General features: G+C 54.2%; 2 protein-coding genes across 12 annotated transcripts in view; one reads left to right on the plus strand and one right to left on the minus strand.

Moving 5' to 3' along the window:
• MBP (myelin basic protein) overlaps positions 1 to 7,520 on the plus strand; it is an 81,146-nt gene extending 73,626 nt beyond the window's left edge. For 4 of the 6 annotated variants that reach the window (XM_072952408.1, XM_072952407.1, XM_072952410.1 and 1 more), the window contains 5 exons: positions 375 to 482; positions 1,676 to 1,711; positions 2,120 to 2,152; positions 5,423 to 5,545; positions 7,412 to 7,520. In XM_072952408.1, coding sequence (XP_072808509.1) covers positions 375 to 482; positions 1,676 to 1,711; positions 2,120 to 2,152; positions 5,423 to 5,545; positions 7,412 to 7,456 — 345 coding nt within the window. In that variant the 3' untranslated portion in view covers positions 7,457 to 7,520. The remainder of the gene's footprint in view (positions 1 to 374; positions 483 to 1,675; positions 1,712 to 2,119; positions 2,153 to 5,422; positions 5,546 to 7,411) is intronic. The other 2 variants (XM_072952409.1, XM_072952411.1) reach the window with 1 other exon arrangement.
• A 3,706-nt stretch (positions 7,521 to 11,226) lies between these two features.
• ZNF236 (zinc finger protein 236) overlaps positions 11,227 to 22,051 on the minus strand; it is an 89,537-nt gene continuing 78,712 nt past the window's right edge. For all 6 annotated transcript variants that reach the window (XM_072952388.1, XM_072952386.1, XM_072952387.1 and 3 more), the window contains 5 exons: positions 20,814 to 20,945; positions 18,778 to 18,975; positions 16,698 to 16,827; positions 14,459 to 14,635; positions 11,227 to 13,725 (listed from right to left, as the gene is read on the minus strand). In XM_072952388.1, the coding sequence (XP_072808489.1) occupies positions 13,601 to 13,725; positions 14,459 to 14,635; positions 16,698 to 16,827; positions 18,778 to 18,975; positions 20,814 to 20,945 (762 nt within the window). In that variant the 3' untranslated portion in view covers positions 11,227 to 13,600. The remainder of the gene's footprint in view (positions 13,726 to 14,458; positions 14,636 to 16,697; positions 16,828 to 18,777; positions 18,976 to 20,813; positions 20,946 to 22,051) is intronic.

Genomic DNA, 22,051 nt, shown 5'->3' on the forward strand with positions numbered 1-22,051 from the left:
GAGAGGCAGGTGGCAGTTCACGCGCGCAGCTATGATGTGCTGCTACGGCTGTTTCATGTGTCATTCCTGATTGTTTTCCTTTACCCAAAACGGGAGCTGGGGGAAAGGCTCTCTTCCTCCCCGTGGTAGCTGGAATCGCCCTTAGGTGACCTTCATCACCCTCTGCCCCTTCTGCGACCCCTGTCACTACTATCCAGGCCAGTGCCTCGTGCTGGCCCGGGGTGGGGTCCTCCCTCCCGCCAGGGCTGCGTCTCAGGGCGCACGTGCAGCCTCCCAGCATAAGTCTGTCCTGATTCAAAAAGAATCTGGGTCCACAGAAAAGGGACAAGACCTAGGGACGGGCTGTCCTGAGATCCCCGCGTCCTATCTTTCAGGATGGACATCACGCGGCGAGAACCACGCACTACGGCTCCCTGCCCCAGAAGTCGCAGCACGGCCGGCCCCAAGACGAAAACCCTGTAGTGCACTTCTTCAAGAACATTGTAAGTGCGCCCGTCCAGCTGCACCTGACGGGGTGGGGGGAGAGGAGATGATACAAGGGTGAGGGGGCGCCTGGCCAAAGGTCTGAGTATATCCCCCAGGTGCCCCTGAGCTCCTGACCCGAGAGGGTCTCAGTATATCCCAGGTGACAACTCCCTCAGGGTGAGACCGGCCTCAGGAGCTCGGGCCTAGCTCCAGGTCCCGGCTGCACCTGCCTCTCACTGAACTCTGTCCTACCAAAGAACTTAGTCGTTGTGAGTGTAAACTGCTGTGAGGTCCTTAGTTTAAAAATACAAGCTTTGCGCAGCTGAGGAGACAGCAGAAAGGTCAGGAGATCGGGGGCAGGAGGGACTCAGGGACCGGGGGCTCGGGGGGTGGGGCGGGGAGCCTGCTCTGACGACACCGATGGCAGGTGCCCCCACACGTCGTCAGCACGCGTGGGCTGCACAGCACAGTGAGCCCTGATGCAAACCATGGGCCTCAGGGGTAACGGGTCAACCCCGGCTCATCACTGTAACAGGCCACACCGAAGCCAGGGGTCCTAACAGGGAGCTGTGCTCAGGACAGAGGGGCAAGGAGAACTCTCTGCAACTGCTGTGCAATTTCCCTAAAAACCCAAAACTGCACCAAAAACTAGCGTCTTAAAAACAAAAGCTAAACCACAGGCTCTAATGATAAGCTTTCCATGCAGCAGACGTTTCAGATGACAGCTTCGTGCTGATGGTGAGTTCTGGAGTCACAGACCCGAGGGCGTTCCTTCTGAGGGACACTTAACTGCCAGCCCCAGAAAGGATCCTGGTGACATTCACCACCTCCTTCGGTGCAGGCGAGTGTGTCACCGGAGCACACGCTGCCTTGTCACAGAGCCCTGGGTGTGTTTCCCACCCTCTCAGGCACTTCCTCAGTGTTCTGGAAGCTCTGGGTAGCAATAGACACTTTCAAATTCTCAAACCCTGCATTTCCCACTCAAGTAGGACAGAAAGAGGGGCGCCAGGCAGAGACTGAGTGGGTGGCTTTTTACATCTGACAGAAACTAGACCCTCGCAGCCAATAGGAGCTGGCTGCGAATTAGCAGCAACCTAGGTAACAGCAGGCAGTGACAATGAGGTGACAACGTGGGCTCCCTCAAGGAGGGTCAGGGCTGCTCTGCAGGATGGACACCCCCCCCCAGCTCACCGTTCTCCTGTCCTTGCAGGTGACACCTCGCACGCCTCCTCCTTCACAAGGAAAGGTAAGACCTCTGGATGTTTTGAGTCACCATCAGTCTATTTATAGACTGTCCCCCAAAATCCCTTAATGGACCAAACAGCGGGCTGGACTCACAGCTACCTGACCTCATCCCCAAATGTTCTGCCCAGTGGATCAATCCCCTGGAGGGCAGGCTGAGAAGTGCCCGGCGTCCCCGCCCCAACAACCGTGCAGCCGGCACCCGGCTCCCGGCTCCCGGCTCCCCTGCCCTGGAAGCCCTGATCTGAAACCCTCCCGGGGCCACTCCAGGCGGCCACACCAACCACGGGCATCCTGCGCATGGGACAAAATCCGTGTGCTGTGTTGTATTGGTTTTGTTTCCTGTTTTATTGAAAGAAAGTTTCTCCCATACTGATCAGAATGTCACTGTCTCTTTCTCTTCCTCACGCAGGGGCGAGGACTGTCCCTCAGCAGATTTAGCTGGGTAGGTGACAAGCGCACGTCTGTCCTGCTGCCTCCCCCCCCCCCCCGCCTCACAGCCGCTCAGCCGGCTATCCCTGCGATTCAGCTGCGCGCGGTCCGCCTCCTCTCCCACCCGGCCCCGCCTGCCCCTTCCTTCCAGCACTGCTCAGGCCCTGGGGCCCAGGCACCAGAGGGCTCCGAGGAGATCCCACCGGGCTCCTTCCCGGAGGAGGAGCAACTCCACATCCGAGAAAATCCCTGATTTCCTTCCCAAACGACAGATGAGAAAAGCAAGTCCCAGGTGTCGGCGGCGCGGGCCCGCTAAGCAGCCAGCCCTCCCCAGATGTCGACATTCTGTTGAGAGACAGTGATCCTGCTGACAAGAAGGAAGGATGCTAAATTCAGTTACTCAGTTTGCAGGAACCTAAGTAACCCAGAAGACTGGGGTTTTGGCGTAGTCGTAACTAAAGCTTAGCTGCCAGGCTACCCAGGAAAACTGTGTTTAGGACTTTCTGAGAACAAAGTGTCCGTGAAGATTTTAAATGCCCGATTTGCTCACTTTCTCATAAAATTTGGTGTCTGAGCCAACTTAAAACACCTGTCCACATGTTCTAACCAAATGCGTAGACCGCAGTTTACTAGTGAATATGAGATACAGTTCTTACTTTATGAAAGTGACAATTTCCAGAGTAAAACAACCTCTAACCCGCAGGCCAGGGATTCCGTGCGTCTTGGTGACAAAATGTCCTGTTCCCTGGTGCACATCCTACCTCTGCTGATGCTCAGTTAATAAGCATCGCTGCATTTAGAAAGGAAAAGGAAAAAAGAGAAAGAAAGGGAGGGAGGAAGGGAGGAAGTCGGGGAGGGGAGCCCCGCAGAGAAAAGGCAGAGGAGATTTTCCACAGAGCTCCTGAACTCCATCATTGCACTGAATTCTGAGCTGTTTGCTGGGACACTTTATATGAATACACCTGAGCTTTTCCTGACATAATGAATTTGCAAAATTAGGAGATAAAAAGGACACTGACGTGGGCCAGCACTCACAGCCAACTAACGACTGACTTTCTGCGCCCGCAGGAGACAGAGATGACGCTGGGGGATGAAACCCATTTCTGACCCGGAAATCTGACCTCAGTAACCACTTAGCCTGTCTCTTAACCTCCTAGGCATGGCCCCAGGGCGTCAGGCAAGGGCATCGCTGACTGTGGAGCGGGGGGAGGGCGAAAGGACCGTCTTCCTTCCACCTCGACCCAGCGGCTAACAGCATGGCGCGCCTCTCCACTTCTCCGTTTCTGGTCCCAGTAACGTCTGCTAAATTCCTCTTGTTCCCAGAGCAAAATCCTTCTCTGTGTTTATTCTGTGGGCCAGTTGGTCTGTTTCCTGAAGCCACCGGACTGTCTTCCTGCTTGGACTTTCTGAAAGTCCCGCCAATTTGCTAAACTGTGTTGTATGTTTTCTGGTGACTTCCAGGTGGTCCAAAGAGATAAGTGACCGAGAATATGAAAAGAGAAAAATTAACCAGGTTCTTAAGTGGAAAACCGGTCCTTGAATTTGATTCCCAGGAGTTCTTTTATTTTTGGAGGGAATGGCAGAGCTGGAGAATGACTTCGTCCTTGCCCGGGAAAGCGTAGTTTTCTGCGGCTCCCACTCGTGCCGGGCCCTGGGCGTGGTCCCCCTTAGCCGTCGTGGGGGAGAGACCGTGTCCATGGGCAGCGCTGGGCTCCCCTTGGGAGCGGCCTCGACTTCCACTGCCCCCGTCCCTTCACACCTGAGAACCGTTGTGTGCAAATCTTCACGTAAAAGCGGCTGCCTCGCTTCTTAGTGGCCAGTGTCTGTTCCCAAGTGCGGCTGAAGGGGAAGGACGGCGTGGATTCTGGCAGCTGAGGGCGAGGGGCGGTGGACAGACGGCCCTGGCCCAGCTCCAGCCCAGACGCGAGGCGGGCGGCTGGAGGAGCCGCGAGCCTTCCGGAGCCGGGCTCCAGCACCGCTAAACTAGGGGGATGGGCTCCCGAGCTCCCCCCAGCCCTACAACCCTCTCGTGAAATGGAAACGGACTGTAGACAGAGGCGAAGGGTTCTGGGGTTCTGAACAGGAGACGGTTTTATTTTGTTTATAGAATTCTTAGGAGAAGTCCGTAGAGAGAGTCTCCTGTTTCCCATTGGCAAAATAAAAAGTGGTGTCTCAGGTCGGGCGCACAGGGGCCGTGAGGAGGGCGGATCCTGTGCAGAGGCGCTGAGCGGCCTGGGCCACCCCGAGGGACGTTGCACCCAAGGCTGGCACACCCTTTACCCACGAGCGCTGACATTCTGAGCACCCAGGACTTGCAGGGACGTTCCCTTTGAAACAAGAGCATATGAGCATGCAGACCAGCCCTAGAGACACAGATACCCTTACACCTCAGTAACCGTTTGGCCACCTTCTTCCTCTTCCCCAAAGTGAGAGAGGGCTTTGGGGACAGTTGGAGGCCAGGGTGGACGCTGCCTGTTCTGCCTGAGGGGTGGGGGAGCCCGAAAGTTCAGAGCTACAGGCTCTGTTTTCAAAGCAGAGCATCCATTACCTCCATTTTATAGAAGAGTTTCGAAACACGTTTAGAGGGGTTCCGACACTTGCCTAAGGTCACAGAGCCAGGGAGGGGCTGAGACCCGTCCTGGCTGCCGGCCCTGGGGCTGTGCCCTGGTGCACATGCCGGAGGACCTGGCTCCCCAGCCCAGACCTGCCCTCTTCCCTCCGGTGAGCAGCTCTGAGTCCAGAGCCCCAGGAAGAGCCCTGGTCCCGGGTCACCGTCCATGCTCGGGGCATCCACACTGCGGCCTGGAGAGCTGGTGCTGGTCACTCCCAGGCCCGGAGAGCTGGTGCTGGTCACTCCCAGGAGAGGCTCCTCCAGGCCGAAGGATTGGGCATTTTGTCTTTGCATGTTAGAAGGGCATGCGTTCCAACTTTCACAAGGTCCGAAGGCTGTTGGTGCCTCCAGGGCAGATGTGAGCGGTCTGTGTGCACAACCAGAACTGGGCTGGGCAAATGGCCACCTGGGGACGGGGCCTTGGTGCCCCTCCCTCCAGACACACGGGCAAAGGCTGTTGATCCTGTTCTGCTTGACGCTGGCTGATCTGCTCTTGAAAAGCACGCAGCGTGGAGACGGGGATCCACTGTCGAAAAGGGGGGATCATTCCGAGGGTGGCCCTGGGCATGTCCCAGGCAGAGCCAGCGCAGATGGACATGGGGCCTTGCTGGGGCCTGGACCGTCCCCGGGAGCCAGCAGGTGGCAGACTGAGAGTGGCACCTTCCCTTGCAGGGAGCTGAGGGCCAGAAGCCAGGATTTGGCTACGGAGGCAGAGCTTCTGACTACAAATCGGCTCATAAGGGACTCAAGGGGGCCCACGACGCCCAGGGCACGCTTTCCAAAATCTTCAAGCTGGTAACGTACCTTCTGGACGTGGGGAGGCCCTGGGGAGGGGCCGGGGCTGCGGCTGCTCAGAAGTCCCCCTGCATGTCCGTCCACGGGGCAGGCGCTGCTTCAGGGCCCAGGCCCCTGGGGGAGCTTGAGGACAAGGGGGTCACAGAGGTCACAGCCGGGCCTCGGGGTGGGGCTGGAAGGCATCAACACCTCTGGAAGGTCAGGTGGCTTTCTGGCCGGGGCAGCCGCCCACTGTGCCTGAGGGAGCCAGCGGGAGCCTGGGTGACGGGGGGTGAGAGACCCCGGGGACTGAGGTGTCCGTCCCGTCGGTTAACATGCAGACCCAGGTCCTCCATCCATTCGCTGAGTTATCTTGGCCATGCTCCCCCTTAGTTTCTCCTTCGTAAGATGGGGTGACATCTGGGCAGAAGCCCCTGTGACGGTGGAGGGGGCACAAGGACACCTGCGAGGCGCCCTGCCCGGTCACCCACGAAACAGGCCATCACTGCTCAGGGCCAGCCAGCCTCGCTCGCAAAACCCTCAAATCTCAGACCGGCCGAGTAGTGACGGGGCCGCATGTCACCCTGGCCTGAGCTGAAGTGGGGGGGCAGGTTCCGGGCTCAGAGAGGAGCAGACACCCCCTGACTCCCCAGACCCCGTAGGGGCTCCTCCCACACTCTGATCTCAGAGGCGATGGTCTCTCAGTCCCTCCCTCCCGGAAGCCACAGTGGGGCAGGTCTTTTCTGGAAAGAAACGAGGTGACATGGGGGGCGTTGAGCGCCCACGGCCCAGGGGCCGCTTCTGACTGAGGCCAGGCTCACCTGGAAGGAAAGTGAACGTCCCGGAGACAGAAGGGCTTGGAGCCAGGACCCACCTCCTGGGACAGAGGAGACCTGGGCGGCGTGGCGGGCAGGCGCAGGTGCCCCGCCGGTACTGGAGAAGGCAGGGGCTGCAGTGGGGCTGACACTGGGACTGAGCCCGCTCCTGGTGGCTGCGTCGTAAGGCACTGGGGCTCTCCTGCTTGGCGCGGGGGACGGAGGCGAGAGCAGGTCAGGGAATCAGTCCGTGTGTCATCTGGTAAAGGGCTTGTTTCACATCTAACCTGCTTTCTGGGGGCTCACAATCTAAAGGGAATCTTTGCGAGATCAGGTTTTCATTCATAACCTAAGGAAAAGGGAAATCCAAAAAGACAAAAATTTGAAAGAAAATCTGAAAGCGAAAAAAGCAAGCAAGTGCCCACCTCCTAGCTAATCTCAGTGGCACCTGGAGCGACTGTGTCACCTCTTGGAGCCGCCGCCCACCCCGCATCCCTGTGCCCCTGCACAGCCGGGTCACCTGCCCTGCTGCCAGCTCTCTTCTCTGTTTAACTTCAAATTCATGGGTTTTTAAGGCCCCTGACCACCACCTGGAGGCTGGATTTCTCAGTGCCACGGAAGAGGGCTCACAGGAAGGGATAGGACTGTCCTCGGGGAGGCCAGCAAGAGGGTGGCTCCTGCTGGGGGACAAGCCAGGGGGTGCTCGTGGGCACCCAGACTTCCCCCAGATGACGTCTTCCCGGTCATGGTTCACGGACAGCTCCCCTTGGTTCCTGGAATCTCTCGCCAAGGAGCAGAGCCCTGTTCGAGGCAGAGCCATGCAGCGGCCGAGCGTCCCAGCCCCCGAAATGCCACGTCCCCAGGCACATGACCGCGCTGTGGCCCGTTCACCCCGTGCACTTGCGTGTTGGATGCGCTGTGGGCGGCTGTGAGGCCGTAACCACAGATCAGCTCTGTGGGCGTCACTTAGCAGCAGACGCACTGAGAGAGGCCCAGTGCCTTGTGACAAGTGACATGGGATGGCCCAGGTGGCGGGAGGCCCTCGTCCCCTGACTCTGTTTCCTTCTCTCAGGGAGGACGAGACAGCCGGTCCGGATCCCCCATGGCGAGACGCTGAAGCTCGGCCTCCCTCTCCCAGAATCCTGTCCTCGGCTTCTTAATACAACTGCCTGAGATGTTAACCACGTTTGCATCAGTCCCTAGTGTAGCAGATGACCCCTAACACCTGCAGAAAACGGCTCCCCTGTCCCCTTACGGCTGAAGATTAGTGTCCTCGGGAACACCCCTGGCCATGCCCCTGAGCATCCAGGGCCCCCACCATCACCCCAGCCCTGGGACTGGCTCCGGGCGCAGCCGCGGGGACCCTGCCCGGGCCGCCCCGGGCGGGATGCAGAGGCCGAGCAGCTCCGAGCTTCCTTTGGTTTCTTTTCCTGCCTCCTCTCACCTCCGCAAGGACTTAATTTTCCTAACAGGATCGGGCATTGGAGCGGCTTCGCGGCGGGAGCTTTGGTATGTGACAGGCGGGCGGGCAGCTGGGAGAGTCCCACGTAGTGGCCAGACTCATGCGTGGCGGAGAGGGGACGTGGGCGGACTCGGACCGGGCAGCGGCCTCGATCGGGAGACAGGGTCTCCCTGGGCAGCGGGTGACAGCGGCGGGCCCTGGAGTGGCCTCTGCGAAGATGTGTTTCCTGGCCGGCCCGGCCGGAGGGGCGGGAGAGGCACGGCTCGGCGGACGCAGGAGTTTCCGGGTGGCCTCGCGGTGGCACGCGGGTCACTGCGGAGCATGAAGGGGACAGGTGGTATGCTCAGCACGGCAGTGCACGTGGCAAGTACTAACCTCCGTGGGGGATAACCGTCTCGCCCGCCTGCCCCCTTGAAGCACCCTACGAACACACTTACCTTCCCCGCATCACTGACCTGGAGCGTGGGCGCGGCCGACCAGGCGGGGCGAGGTCGGGCCCCTGGGAACCACACTCTTCTAACTCTAGCTGACACCCCCTCCCCGTGACACCCTGATCCCTGCCTTTTGATTTTGGCATCCCTCCTCTGAACCTTCCAAAGAGCCCCCGCACCGCTGTCACCCTCCCTAGAGCGAAGTCGGGGAACAGTCGACATAAAGCCCAGACGCGTCCCTCTAATCCGTTCTAACTCCCAGTGTTTAGTGTGGGTTTAACAGAATGTCTATTAATACAAAGCCCCCATGATGAGAGGGTAAGAAAAAAAAATAATAAAATTTCAGAAACAAAACCTCCAAATCGCTTGACACACACACTGCACCTTGAGCTGACCGCCGACTGATCTCAGCTCGCGGCGCCCGCCAGGCGGCAAGAGCTCTGGCGCTGGGTCTTGTGGGAAGTGTGCTCTGTTCTCAAATATCGAAATAAAATAATACACTTTTAATGATACTTGCACGGCTGTCTCACTTGGCTTTTACCCTGGTCTGCGGATCGGGGGGAAGCGGGAAGCGTGTCTCGGAGCTGCCATGCACAGCCGCCTCCTGGGCGCGGCGCAGAGCTGTCGGCCAGCACCTGCGAGGGGTGGGTTCTCAGACAGCAGTCTGAGTACCAGCGGGAGACAGGAGCCGCCACCTCAGTCCAGAACCGTGCGGAGTCCCTCCTCCGTCCTAGGAATACGGCCAACTAGGAAAAAGATGTCCTTAATTTGTGACTTCAACAGGGCAATGACTGTGAACCATTAACTTCATATATAAACTAACTCCATCGGCATTTCTGGGGCAGCCCAGTATCCTGTGATGTGTGAACAGGTCCCCTGACAATTATGATTTTCATTTCATTTCATTTCAAGCTGCCTTTAAACACTTTACAAACAAGACAAAGTGAAAATACCTCAAGGCGGGAAGACAAGACACCCTCAGACCACTCGGCCCCCCAGGGCTGAATTTAGCACAAAACTCAGCACTGTTCTAGGTGAACCCACGCTGACAAGGGGACAAGGGAGAACGTCCACCTTCAAATGCTGCGACTCGCCCAAAGCCCAAATGAGTAAATACCCAGGAGTTTTAAAATAATACAAAAACTCTTTATTATTCTTAAAGCCAGTACAGTGGCTTTTGGCATAGCTATCTATCCATCTCTAGTACAAAACTGGATTAAATAAATACCATCCAATGTATAAACAGACCATGGAACAATTTTAAAGATAAAAAAGGATTCTTCCGTAAATTGAAAAAAATTAACTTTAAAAATGTCTTTTAATGGTGACTCAAGAATGAATCACTATGTCACTTCTGAATTTATCAAGTAGAGTACAAATCTTAATACAAAAGCCTTCGTGCTGTGAAGTGTTACACGTAAAAGAGACTAAATAGCAAAGTATTTCATTGATTACTGCCTCCTGCTCCTGCCACTTGCTTTTTATCTCTTGGTGCTTTCAGGACCTAGTCACCCACGTTCTGAAACGGCCGGGGCGCCTCCCACCAGAGGCGGCAGGTGTCTGGGGAGCAGGGTGTGGCGGGGCCGTGCAGGTGGGGCCGGGCAGGAAGCTCGCATAGCCACGTGTGAGCCGGTGTATGAATGCTGCAGCTAGATTTTTAAATGCTAATTTTCATCAGAATTCGGTAAAGGTACAGAGGCCCCAGATGTGTATGGAAGCACTTTTGAAACTTTTCTATAAACGCCAAAATGCCTACATTCCATGAATAGAGACCAAGCAGCAAAGAGGGAAGTGTAGGCGCCTCAGCTGGTGCCTCTGCCTCACCGCACTTCGCAGAGCAGACATCACCAAGAGGGTAGATCAGCGGTGGGTGGCCCTGCATGAACTCTTTTGGGGCAGGGATTGGGGGTGGAGCCAGGGTAACAGTACTGACTTTGAAATAAACTTCTGAGAAAGACGATGCGAACAGCGGGCATGAGACTTCCAAAAATAACCACCAGAAAGCAGTTCTATGTATCACATACATTTCCTTAAAATCGTGTTATTTACATAACCCTGAGTGATGACTGTATAGTGTTAAACGTGTTGACCTATCTTTGTGAGTTATGAACACCCTTCTGCGAAAAGGAAAGCCGTGGAAGGGCAGAAGCCCACCTCCTTCCTGAAACCTGGTCCGGGTAACAGGCACACGTCTCCCGCACGTAAACACTGCACGTGTGAGCTCAGAAGTCAGAGGACACTGGGTATCACTGTTAAACTCGTCCGCATCTCCTTAAAAACAGTTACAAAATACTGTTCCAAAGAAATGCTGGCTAGTTAAGCGCTGAGACGGGATGACGCAGAAATGCGAGGGAACGCGGGAATGACCAGCTCGGGCGGATTTCCCACCCCGAGAGTGGCCGGCCATGTCTGACAGGCTCCCCGCCAAGCTGATGGCCACGGTGGGCACCGTGCTCGCAGGCTGTCCCCTGGAAGCGCTGTCCTTGCACCGTGGCACCTCGTGGGGCGGGGCGTCCAGCGTGTGGAAGGAGGCCTTCACTCTCCCCTACAGCCCTATCATGACAGGACCACCTCTGCACCGTGCGGCAGTGGGAGGCCGCACGCCCCCTCGGCTCCAGGGCAGCAGGGCCCTGGCCCAGCTCAGATGCCGCGAAAGGTAACTCGCACTGCCCGCTTACTGACAGCATGGCGGTGACCTCACCAAGGGAGTGGGTCAGACAGCCGTGCACTCCTAAGGTGCCGCACCCGTGCCCAGGGCACTGCTGAGTGTGGCTGACGGGGACAGTGCAGAGGACAGCAGTGACCCTGCGGCTGACTGCCATCAACACCATGTCCTGAAGCTCCTCAAGGAGGCCCTGCAAGGGGCAGCACTCACCACCTGCTCCTCATGGAGGGAAGGAAAGCATCACTGGAGCGCTCTGCGAACAGGATCTGACCTGGAAATGAACTCATGTGCCAAACTGTCTGATATAAAATATTTTAGAAGAAAAAAAGTCACATTTCCTAACTTCCACTTTTTATTTATTATTATTCCAAAGCTATGATGAAATAGTTTAAAAAATACAATTATCTATCCTCAAAACCCTGGTTATGCAGGAGGCCAGAAGCCTCCTGTCAGAAGACTGTGTTACCAACTAGTAAAACACACACATACACGCCTGCGCCCCACTCCACCGAGAGTTCAAGTGAAAGTGTGTCTTTACAAAACCTTATTTTTCAAGGAATGTTTTGCAAAGAAGCAGCTTTTATAATTAGGAAGTAAATAAAAATAATACATTAAGGTCTTGTGTTTGCCTGATAATAAATTCGGAAAACTCACAAAATGGATTATTGATAGATTTTCTTTTTCTTTAACCAAAATAAAAGCAGGCTTTAGATTCACCGGGTAAGGCCTCACATAGGCAGGCAGCGCACCAACAGTACAGCTCGCTGAGCTACGCTTTTCCACATCATCAGGAATTGAACAAACCCCTTTTAGAGACTGTCCTGAGATGACATTTAATGCTAAAACCAAAATAAATAACCTAGCAAGAACAAAATTTTTTAAATTTCAATAATTTCAACTTTGGAGATATCTGTTCACCAAAATTAATAAACATTTCTAAAATATTTTAATACAAAATTATAAAAGAAAAGTGCATTAAAAGCCAAACCTTTAAAACTCTGGCACAATTACAATTATTCTGAATACACTGACTACAGCCAGCTATACACACTGACATTCAAGGAAAGCCTCAGGATATAAGTCCAGTATCACAAGAATAAGTCAAATAAGGCTTTTTTTTCCTTAAAAAAATATACAATACACAAAGCAGTTTGAAAAAAAAAGAAATATTATTTGACAGTTTTCTGACTTAAATATCTTCACATAACAAAAGTTTTTATATCACCATCGATATTACTTATATACATACCCCAAAAGTGTGGACAACAAAAAAAACCGAGAGATGCCCCTTCAGAAAGTGACAGTGAAATGGGTTTTTCTTCAGGAATCTGAAATGAGCCCCTCTCTTAATATACAAGGTCCATACAACGTTTATAAGAAAACTGCTCTCCTCTGAAACCAGTGAGGCCGAGAGAGGAAATAAAGGCAATTATTTTCCAGAAAAAAACAAAAACAAAAACAAAACCCAACCCCAGCTCCATGTCACAACGACAAGGACCCCCATTTATGAGTAAAATGAATACAATACTGATCTCAAGTGCTCGCTGGGAGGTAAAAACTCTGCTGCGCTCTCTGTAACGGGGACTAGTGCCTATTTACAAAATATACTGTTCAGCCACACAGAGGCCCATATATCTGTATATGTACATATGTATTTATATATAGAACATATAAATAATTTCAAAGGAGAGATTCACGTGAAGTAGAGAACTTTCCGTCTTTGGAATGCTGTGGGAACGGCGCCCTCCGCCCCGCACGGGGGAGGATTTGGTTTGGGACGTGTTGAACGTGGCACCATTGATGACACTGAAGACTATTCCCTGAAATAGAAACACACCTGCTTATGCACGCCGAGAGCGCGCAGTGTTGGTGCGGGGCCTCCTCCTTGAAGCACAAGCCGGCTTCTCGGGCTGGGGGACAGGGCCACAGCCACTCTGCTCCGGGGACAGCTCCGGCTTCCTGTGTGCAGCGCTGGGCTGTGCTTCCTGCAGTGACTCAGCCCGCGAGCCCGACCGGCGACGCGTGCAGCCAGTGCGGCCTCACCCTGCGGACAGTCTGATCCCTGTCTGTGTGTCGGGCGCGCTCTGTTTCCCGGGCTCACGCCCCAGACACCGCGTTCTCGCAACTACTGATTAGACGTTTGCCGTGGAGAGAACTGGTCCAGCCGCCTCTCAAGGTATTGGCTATATTAACTCACGGTAGACTACAAGGAGTCAGTTTCTACTAATTTCAAAGTCCACAGAGAAAAAAAATGGAAAAAGCTTCCCTGTGTCCTAACATTTTTTCTGAACTTCATGCACCTACCTTAAGTTTGTGTTACGAGCTATGCTTCTTACAGCAGAGAGCATGAAGGAAACCCTACCTTGTTTTTTCCACGTTAACGTCCATCTTTGCTAACACGAAGAAAGCACACTGCAAGTGAGATCCAGCTAATTTCTCTTTAACCAGGAACACTGGCCGCGGAGGGGGTGACGCTGCTGCGGGACCTGAGTTCAGGGATCTGCCAACAAACAGGCACGACGTGCTTCCATCTTTCCCAGTTTTTCCTACTAGTCTCTGAAAGTCAGTGATTCTGTAAATAATTTTATACCTAAAAAAGCTATTGTGGTAACATTTTTAACACTTGAAGTTTCAGAACAGAAACCCCAATGCTCTGCTGCTCTCCACACTCAGCCCTGGACACATCCTGGGGCCGCTGCTGTGTCAGAACACGTTGGCCAGGGCCTGCCACTCGCTCGGGGACTCCTGCACCACCTCGTCCAGGTGGAGGGCGCGGCTCAGTGCCTCCCCTCCGTGCTCCTGCGGGCCGGCGGGCTCCTGCAAGGTCCCTGCAGTGTTGACCAAGGAAGAGTCTCAGACACTCAGCACACACAGTTCTCCACGTTTAAATAAGCACAACTTAAAAGAGACAAGAAACGTCTAAATTGATTTGCTTTCCACCCCAATGAAAAAAGACTAATTTGAGCTGCAGGTGTAATAACTCGTCGGTGATAACACCTGTTACTTGAACACAAGTGCTCAGAGCACTTGTGCCACATGCTCGCCCCACAAAGGCTGCGTTAATGTGACGTCAGTGACGAGCGACTAGTAATTAACACGACTGGTAACGACATGCATGACTCTTCTAACAGAAAGTGGAGCAGGAAGCACTGGAGTGTACATGTCAGAACAAACTTTTCTCTCCCTGAAAACTGCACAGCATGAAATGTCCCGCCGCCTGTGGCTCCCGAGGCCCCTGGGTGCCACCGCCCCCAGCACCCACACCAGCCAAAGCAAGCTCAAGACTGGGCTCTAAGAGGGGTCCCCGACGCCTGCCCGAGACACCGGGCACCACTCCGGCTCATGCCCCCTTGCACAGCTGCGCCCACCCCCGCACAGCCTTCGGGCCAGTTGCTGTCGCTCCTGTCTCCCAGAAGGCTGGTGGCGTTCCCAGGCTGTGCGGGGCAAACGGGAGGGACCCAGTGGGCGCCACCTTCAGAAGCCGCTGCTCGGCTGCCGGGGCCACCCCAGAGGCCCCCGTCCTGCCCCCAGCCCCGCCGCGGACGTGGCCGGGCGTCTCACCCGCACAGCTGTGGGCCCGCCTCATGTGCAGCTTCATGTTGCTCTTCTGAGTGAAGCCCATGACGCAGTAGTCACACTTGTAGGGCCTCTCGCCCGTGTGCTTCTTCATGTGCACCTGCAGGGCGCTCTTCTGGTTGAAGGCCTTCTCGCACAGGGTGCAGTGGAATGGCCGCTCCCCTGGGGGAAAGGCATGGTCAGTGACTCACAGGAACCAGTGAAGCTGGAGGAGGCGGCCAGGCCCCTCCCGTTGCGCCGCTCTGACTGCTGACCCCCGGGACCGCAGTGAGGCCACCCCAGGGAGAGGCGAAGTCCTGGCAGCACCCAGAAGTAATGGGAGAGCACGTGTGGTTTAAACACAATGTTTCTCGTACAGTTTGGGCAGAAGAGCAAAAGACATTAAGGACATGAGAATATCAAATCCACTTGGTTAAAGGTTTGATTCATATAGTATTTTTTTAAATGTCAATTAATTGCTTTCAAGTTCATATAGAAACTGAAAACTGAAGGAAAAGTTGCCAAGCGTGACTTCTGCTGGGAGCCTGCCCTGGAGGACACCTGCCCAGCGACACTCGCTGTGCAACCACGCCGCGGACAGCCCTCCCTGCTCTCACCCCTGCTGGGGCCCTGGTGCTAGCCCTTGCTGTCACCCACTTCCCAGCCCCTAGGGCCCAGGTCCCGTCCTGTCCCAGGGCTCAGCACAAGCCTTTCCTCCCGGCCTGGAAGGTCTTTCTCACATGCCCTGGTCGGACGTCTGGTCACGTCCCCACAAGGCCTCCTGCATCACACACCAGCACCACGAGGCTGCTCTGGGGGCACCTGTCTTCACAAGTGTCCCTCCTCCCTTCTCCCCTCCAGCGGCCACAACAAAGGAGGTCTTACTAAGACGCGCCTAAGGCAGGCAGAGTCCTAGAAGTGGCCCCCAAGGTGTCCTGCCCTCATCCCTGGGGCTGTGGCTCTGACAACGTCACGCCCCAGGAAAAGACACACCAGGTCCTAGTCAGGCAACAAGAAGGGAGCCTGTCCTGCGGGCACATGCTCAGAGCACACGGCCCGCCAAGGCAGAGGTCTCTGCAGACTAGGGGAGTGTGCAGAGTGAGAAGTGGGGAAGGCCTTGGCCACTGTAAGACAGAGCGCCCACTGGTAAGGGGGGTGGCCCCGCTGGCAGCCAGCAAGGCACCCCGGAGTGTGTGCTGGGTGGGCGTCTCCAACCCTTCATGTGCATCTATGTGATTTAAAAGGGCAAACAGTCACTGCTCTCTCTTAAAATTGTGCTTCTGAATAAACGTACTGTGAAGTGGCAGGTGGTTGTTTTTCACTCAAAAGCTACCTGCGGGCTACCTGGCAGTGCCACGAGAAGGCAGGAGCCACGGCTGGGGGGCTGCGAGGGCTGCTGCTGACAGTGCAGCTGGGGACAGTGGGGCACGGGGCAGCTCAGGGCGGAGGCAGCCAGGTGCCAGGACGGCAGAGGGGTGGGAAGACGACCAGCCAGAGGGGAGCCATGAGGTCAGGCCTACAGGCAGGCAGACCGGAGGGCCTGAGACCGGTGCGTGGCAGGGACACAGACTGGGAAGGCCTCCCAGCCTCCACCCTGAGCCCAGACAGCAGCTGGGCCTCCGAGGGCTCTGGTCTGGCTGTGACTCGAACACAGAGCATGCAGGACAGAGGCCAGCTCCACGGTCCAGAGGGATGTGACTGGGAGAAAGGGCCTGAGTCCAGGATGACCTCGTGTCCCTGGGAATGGAGGGGCCATGAGACGGCGGCCCGAACAGTCAGCGGGGACAGAGCTGAGATGGGTTGCCACCGAGGTGGGCCAAGGGACAGAGAGAGATGGGAGCTTGTTCCTTTGTTTTGTTTTTTCTCTAAGATGAACTTGAGCAGATTTAGGTGGTGACGAGAACAGTCAGTAAAGAAGAGTCTGAAGACGTGAGAGAAAGAGATGGACCCTGGAGGGCAGGGCAGGAACGGTGCTGCTGTGGTCAGGGTTCCAGGACCACAACAGGTGCTCGCCTGATAGCTTCCATTTTCTGTGCTCACCACGTAAACACTAAAAGCTTTTAATGGAAAAAGCGAGCATGATAAACTGATGAAAATTAGGAAGAAGCCGAACACGAAGACCCTGCTCCGTAAACAATGGGTTATACACTGCGGACGGGCAGCCACGTGCCGCCGCACCTTATCTCCACACCAGCTCGTGCTCTGCGTCCAAGACCCCAAGCGCCACCCCCCTCCCCGTCCTCACCTGTGTGGATGCGGCTGTGGCGCTCCAGCTGGCTCGGTTTCGCAAACGCCTTTTCACAAGTGTCACATTTAAACACTCTCGGCTTCTGAGAGCTCAAAGAAGGACCCGCCTGATGTGTCTGCATGTGCTCCTAGTGAAGATGGACAGACACGCAGGTGAAGAGCACAGCAGGAGCGGGCAGGCCCGAAACAGGATGGGAGGAGCCTCCGCAGAGACGCCAGACGGCGGGAAGACTCCCGTGGCCGCTCCCGGAGCAGAGCCAGAGGGGTGTGCGGCCCTCCTGAGGACGGTATCCACACGCGCCCCCAGGGGCTCTTCCACACGGGAGCTGTGGCTGCTTCCTCATTTATTAACACAATCAATCAGATTTCTGTCGGCGAGGACCGAGCACTGTGTACCGTGGTCATAACCCCAGCCTGCCTTACGGTCTCGCTCCAGCTATTCCAGCTCCGGCCCTGGACTCGTTCAGTCGCCCGTGTCCCTCTGACACAGCCCCTCAAACACCATCTGTGTGCGTGCGCGCGTGTGTGTGATGAGCATGTCCTTAGTTTCTGCCGCAAAGTATTTCTTTTTTAACTCCAAACTTTTTTTAATTGCAGTGCAGCTGCCTAACAGTGTTGTGTTACTTTCAGGTGCACAGCAGCGGCTCGGTTACGTACACGTTAGTGGCGGCGCCGAGGCTGGAGCCCAGCACCTCGTGCAGGACAGGCACGTGCTCTACCACTGAGCTCGACCCTCCCTCCTCTTGTCCAGGTTCTTCCCCATCACCGCTTATTACCAGACACTGAATCTAGGTCCCTGGGCTCTACAGTGGGCCCTGGTTGTTCATCTGCTTTATTCAGAGTCATGTGGGTCTGCTAATCCCAACCTCATTTATTATTCCCTCCCCGCCTCTCCCCTTTGGTAACCATAGTTTGTTTTCTAGGTCTGGGAGTCTATTTCTGGTTCTTAAGTAAGTTCATTTGTATCATTTTTTTTTTAAATTCCAAATTTCTGAAGGTTATCAAGAGAAAATAACTAGGTATTAAAATGCCAGACCGACTCTTTGAGACTGTGCACCACCCCTTCAGAGTGTTCATGGAAAAGTCATGCCTTATGTATAGTAATATGTGTAATTTTAAAAATCTTAAACTCTCTCTACCCATCTTTATTCTTTTGCCTCTTTAAAAGGGCCTCTTCTCCATCGGGCTGTAAAATCACTGCACTGTCATTTCTGTACTCTCCACTCTGAGCAAAGTAAAGCGCCAAGTGCTTTATATTCCTCAACATAACCATCAACTGCAAGTGTTAGTATCCTCATTTTTTAAGTTAGGAAACTGAAGCTGTAGATGTTACAGTTCCCGAGCAACAGCCCGGAGAGTCTAAGTGAGAGAGTCAGATTCGAGCAGGTGGGACCGGGTGGAGACCCCTCGGTGGGAAGCATCTCATCTCAGAAAACACGGCAGAAAGAGGGGAGAAGCACTGGCTAGCAGCAGGTCTGGAGAACAGAAACCAGGTTTACTGAATGATTCCTTAAAAGGCCTTGAAAAAGGAAGTCTGGGATCCGCTGTGTATTAAGTGGTCATCAGATCATGATGCTTCTGGTACCTAAGGGGGTGCAGTGAGGAGCTCTGGCCTACAGGTCAGAGGACCAGGCACACTTGCCCAGATGGGCATCTCCCTGATGGGCGGTCCTGGAAGTCACTCCACATGCCTGAACTCATTCTTTTCTCTACTGCGTGGACGCCCTCGGTGGGTCTAAGCCCTCTCCCACGTGCGCACTCAGGTGGCCCCTATCAAGGCCACCACGAGCAACCGTGGGCACATAGGCCTCTGGGCCGGCTCCCAGGGTGCAGCCTCGCCAGCCCCTCACAGAGGTCTGCTCCCCCACAGCCCTGCTAACAGGACAGGCGGGGACAGAGCTTGCAACAGCTGCCAGTCTGATGGGAGAAACGGCATCTCGGGGTCATCTCAATACATTCGCCTCGGCTGACCTTTTCCTCAAACAGATGGGCAGTCTGTGACTCACTGGGAGGACCCGACTCCCCAGGTCCCAGATCCTTCGGGGCCTCTGCTCTGGCACGGCCGGTGGGGTGCCTACCTTGAGGTGCGTGGCGCGCTTGAAGGCCTTGCTGCAGGCGGGGCACACGTGGATGCGCTCGCGGCCGTGAGCCTCCTTGCTGTGCTGTAGCAGCGTGCTGGCTGACGTGAAGCTGCGGCCGCACTCCAGGCACTGGTGCAGCCGGCCCTCCTTCTCGGGCGGGCCGCCTCCGGCCAGGCTGGCAGAGACGTCCGTGACCTGGACAGGCCAGAAATTCCGACTTTATTTGACCAGTGCGAGGACAACAGACCCCCGACACAGGAACCCCCAGCCCAGACAACTGCTGCAACCGCCCAGCTGCAGGTCCAGCTCCAGCGCTCCCGTCGTGGCCACAGCGAGCCACGTCCCCAACCACCGGGGGTCTGTTCCCTCATCTGAGAAACAATGCGGTAACACCAGCTACCTACCAGAGGTGGGTGGCAGCTACATGAGGGGACAGACACAGGTGCCGAGAGCAGCAAAGCGTGCTCAGTAAATGCTTCTCGGGGCAGGAGTTTCAGCTTAGTCACGTACAAACGACATTGCTAAAAAAAATGCTATTGCTCTGGCTGAAGATTTTTCCCAGCAAACTGGACTGTAACTAATCTTGGTATCAGAAGTATTTTTACAGCTTTTGAGTAGATTAGAGCATTTCCCTAAAACCTTGGATCTCAACCATAGTTGGTTTTCAAATCACATTCTGACGGGGTGCCGCAATACCCCAAAATGAGTAAGAAGAACAGGACGAGTTTACTACTCAGCTTTTGTAAATAACAGAGTTTTGCAGATAAAAATTTATATGTGATGAATTGGTAAAAGAAAATTATCAACAATTATAAAGAAAATTGATAGGATTTGTCAACATTTTTAGTACTTCCAGTTTATCAAACTTTTCCATAATATGAAAATACATAAAAATAAATACAGTTTGGAAAAAATACCTAAATAATGAAAGATTTCTAAAAATTGCTCTCATTAATCTGTGTAGTTTTAACAAAAAAGAATGGAACGGGAAAAAAAGCAATAAAACGGAAAACGTGAGAAGAGCGAAGACAGCACCACAGGGCAGGCACAAGTGGCACTCAGGGCTCCTGCGGTGGCAGCACTGGCCTGACCGGGCAGCCGAGCCCACGCACAGACACACGGACGAAAGCCGGGGTCACCGGCACCGCCCTTCTCCACTCACACCCTCACCAACAGCCCCAGGAACTAAAGCACATGCAGAGTCAAACATGTCGCTCACAAGGAGCAAGCGTTCAGCACACGTGTCCTTCCGCTGGAACCAGAGGACGACAGGTCTTTCTGGGTCCTGTGACTCTTGCCAGCACATCCCTGGGCTCAAGGGTGGTCCTGGGCACCCCAAGACAATGTGTTCAAGTTGTATAAAGTGAAATTTGGCTACACAGGCTCTGGCTACTCAGGCCAGACGGGAAAAATACCCAGGGTTGGTCACGTCTAATTTATTTACAAAAAAACTCCTTGCTCCATGAAAGACCAGTGAGTAATTATCTTCAAACTCACTTGCTGAACTCAGAGGTTATTTATTACCTGTACTTAACTTCCCTGAGAAGTTTTAAGTAAACAGTTTTTAGACTCATCTATATTTAAAACTATTATTTACTAAGTGTTTTGTCCCCTTCTAAAAAGGCATTTTAAGAAAAAAGACTAGTCAAGTGACAATTAGGCCACGTGTACACGTGTATGTGTGTATGAAAAAGTACAGCAGGACTTGAAAGAACCAGCAGAAGTACTACAGGAAAACCTACAGGAAGAGCTAAACGCAAGTCAACGGCCCCGTGAAATCTGATCAAGATGCCGATAAACTGAAAACTGGACTTCAGTCCTGGTACCACATCTCATTCTGACCCCACTGAAAAGCAAAGCAGGGAACGGACGAGACCCGGTACCAGTCCCCCAGCTCGGCACACCCTGTTCGCGCAGGAGACGCCGTCCTTGAAGCCCAGCCTCCCATGCTCACTCCCCAGGACCTCCCACCCCCACCCCTCAGAATCCACCGCTTCTGAAAACCACGAGACTGAATAAAGTGTGTGCTGTACCTGGTAGGCGACCTCCTCACAGGTGGCAGATGGTGGCTGCGGGGTATGGCTCACGAGGATGACCTGGGGCGAGCCTGCTCCCCCAGGGCCCGACAGAGAAGGCTCCGTCAGTAAGGCTGGGAACTGCTGCCCCTGGCAAAGGTAAAATTCGGAAGCTCTTTTATGGTGCAGTCACTTTGGAAAACAAGCTGGCAGATCCTCAAAAGTTAACCACAGTATCACTACGTGGCTGAGCAATTCCACTCGTGGGCATCTGCCCAAGAGGAATGAAAACCTAGGTCCACCTGAAGCCTTGTACACAGACGTTCACAGCAGCACCACTCACAACAGCCGAGAAGGGGCAAGCGCCCCAGGACCCGCTAACTGAGGACTGGACAGGCAGGATGTGGCTCACGTCTGTACGGTGGAACAGCACTCCCCAGTCGGACAGAATGGAGGGAGACACCAGCCAGCATGTGCCTGCCGAACAAAAGCCACCAGTCTCAAAAGACTACACGTATGACCTCATTTATGGGAAATGTCCAGACAGGCAAATCTGCAAAGACAGGGAGCAGACGAGCGGTGCCGGGGCTGGGGAGGCCAGCAGGGGAGGCTGGGGGACCTGGGAGTGACTGCTAAGTTCTGCTCTACAATCAGAACTGGTGATGGTGGTACAACTCTGGAAACAGACTACAGATCTACACTGCACATTTTAAATAAATGGGTGAACTTTACAGTATGTAACTTAAATCTCAATAAGCTTATGAAAAATATATAAGGAGTATCTGTTTAAAACGCACATCCAATCTTGCTCTACTATAGAAGAGCACTGTGTGTGCGCTCCAGCACCTTACCCACTGACGGGAATCTGGGACAGAGAGAGCGGAAGTGGTGGGGGTGGTGCAGACAGGAAGTTTAACTTAGGAACCAACTTTGGACTGGAAATGCTGAATCTATATAGATAACTTAGTACCCAGCCTGAACTGCTGAAACGAAAGCAGCTGGCTCTGGACCTGAGCTGTCCCTAAGGGGACAGACATGTTCCGTGTCCCAGCTGTGCCAATGATGATACCTGGTGGGTGCTGTGCAGAGTTCTGCATGATGCTACCACGGCGGGGAAATGGGTAAAGAGGCCACGGGATCTGTGTTTTTTCGTAAAACTGCCTGTAAATCCACAATTACCTCAAAATAAAAGGGTAACTTAAAAAAAAAAACTATGAATACAATGTAATTTACTAACTTTTGGTGTTTCAATTGCT

Source organism: Vicugna pacos, chromosome 30 (genome assembly GCF_048564905.1).
Source record: "Vicugna pacos chromosome 30, VicPac4, whole genome shotgun sequence".
In the NCBI taxonomy this organism is placed as follows: domain Eukaryota; kingdom Metazoa; phylum Chordata; class Mammalia; order Artiodactyla; family Camelidae; genus Vicugna; species Vicugna pacos.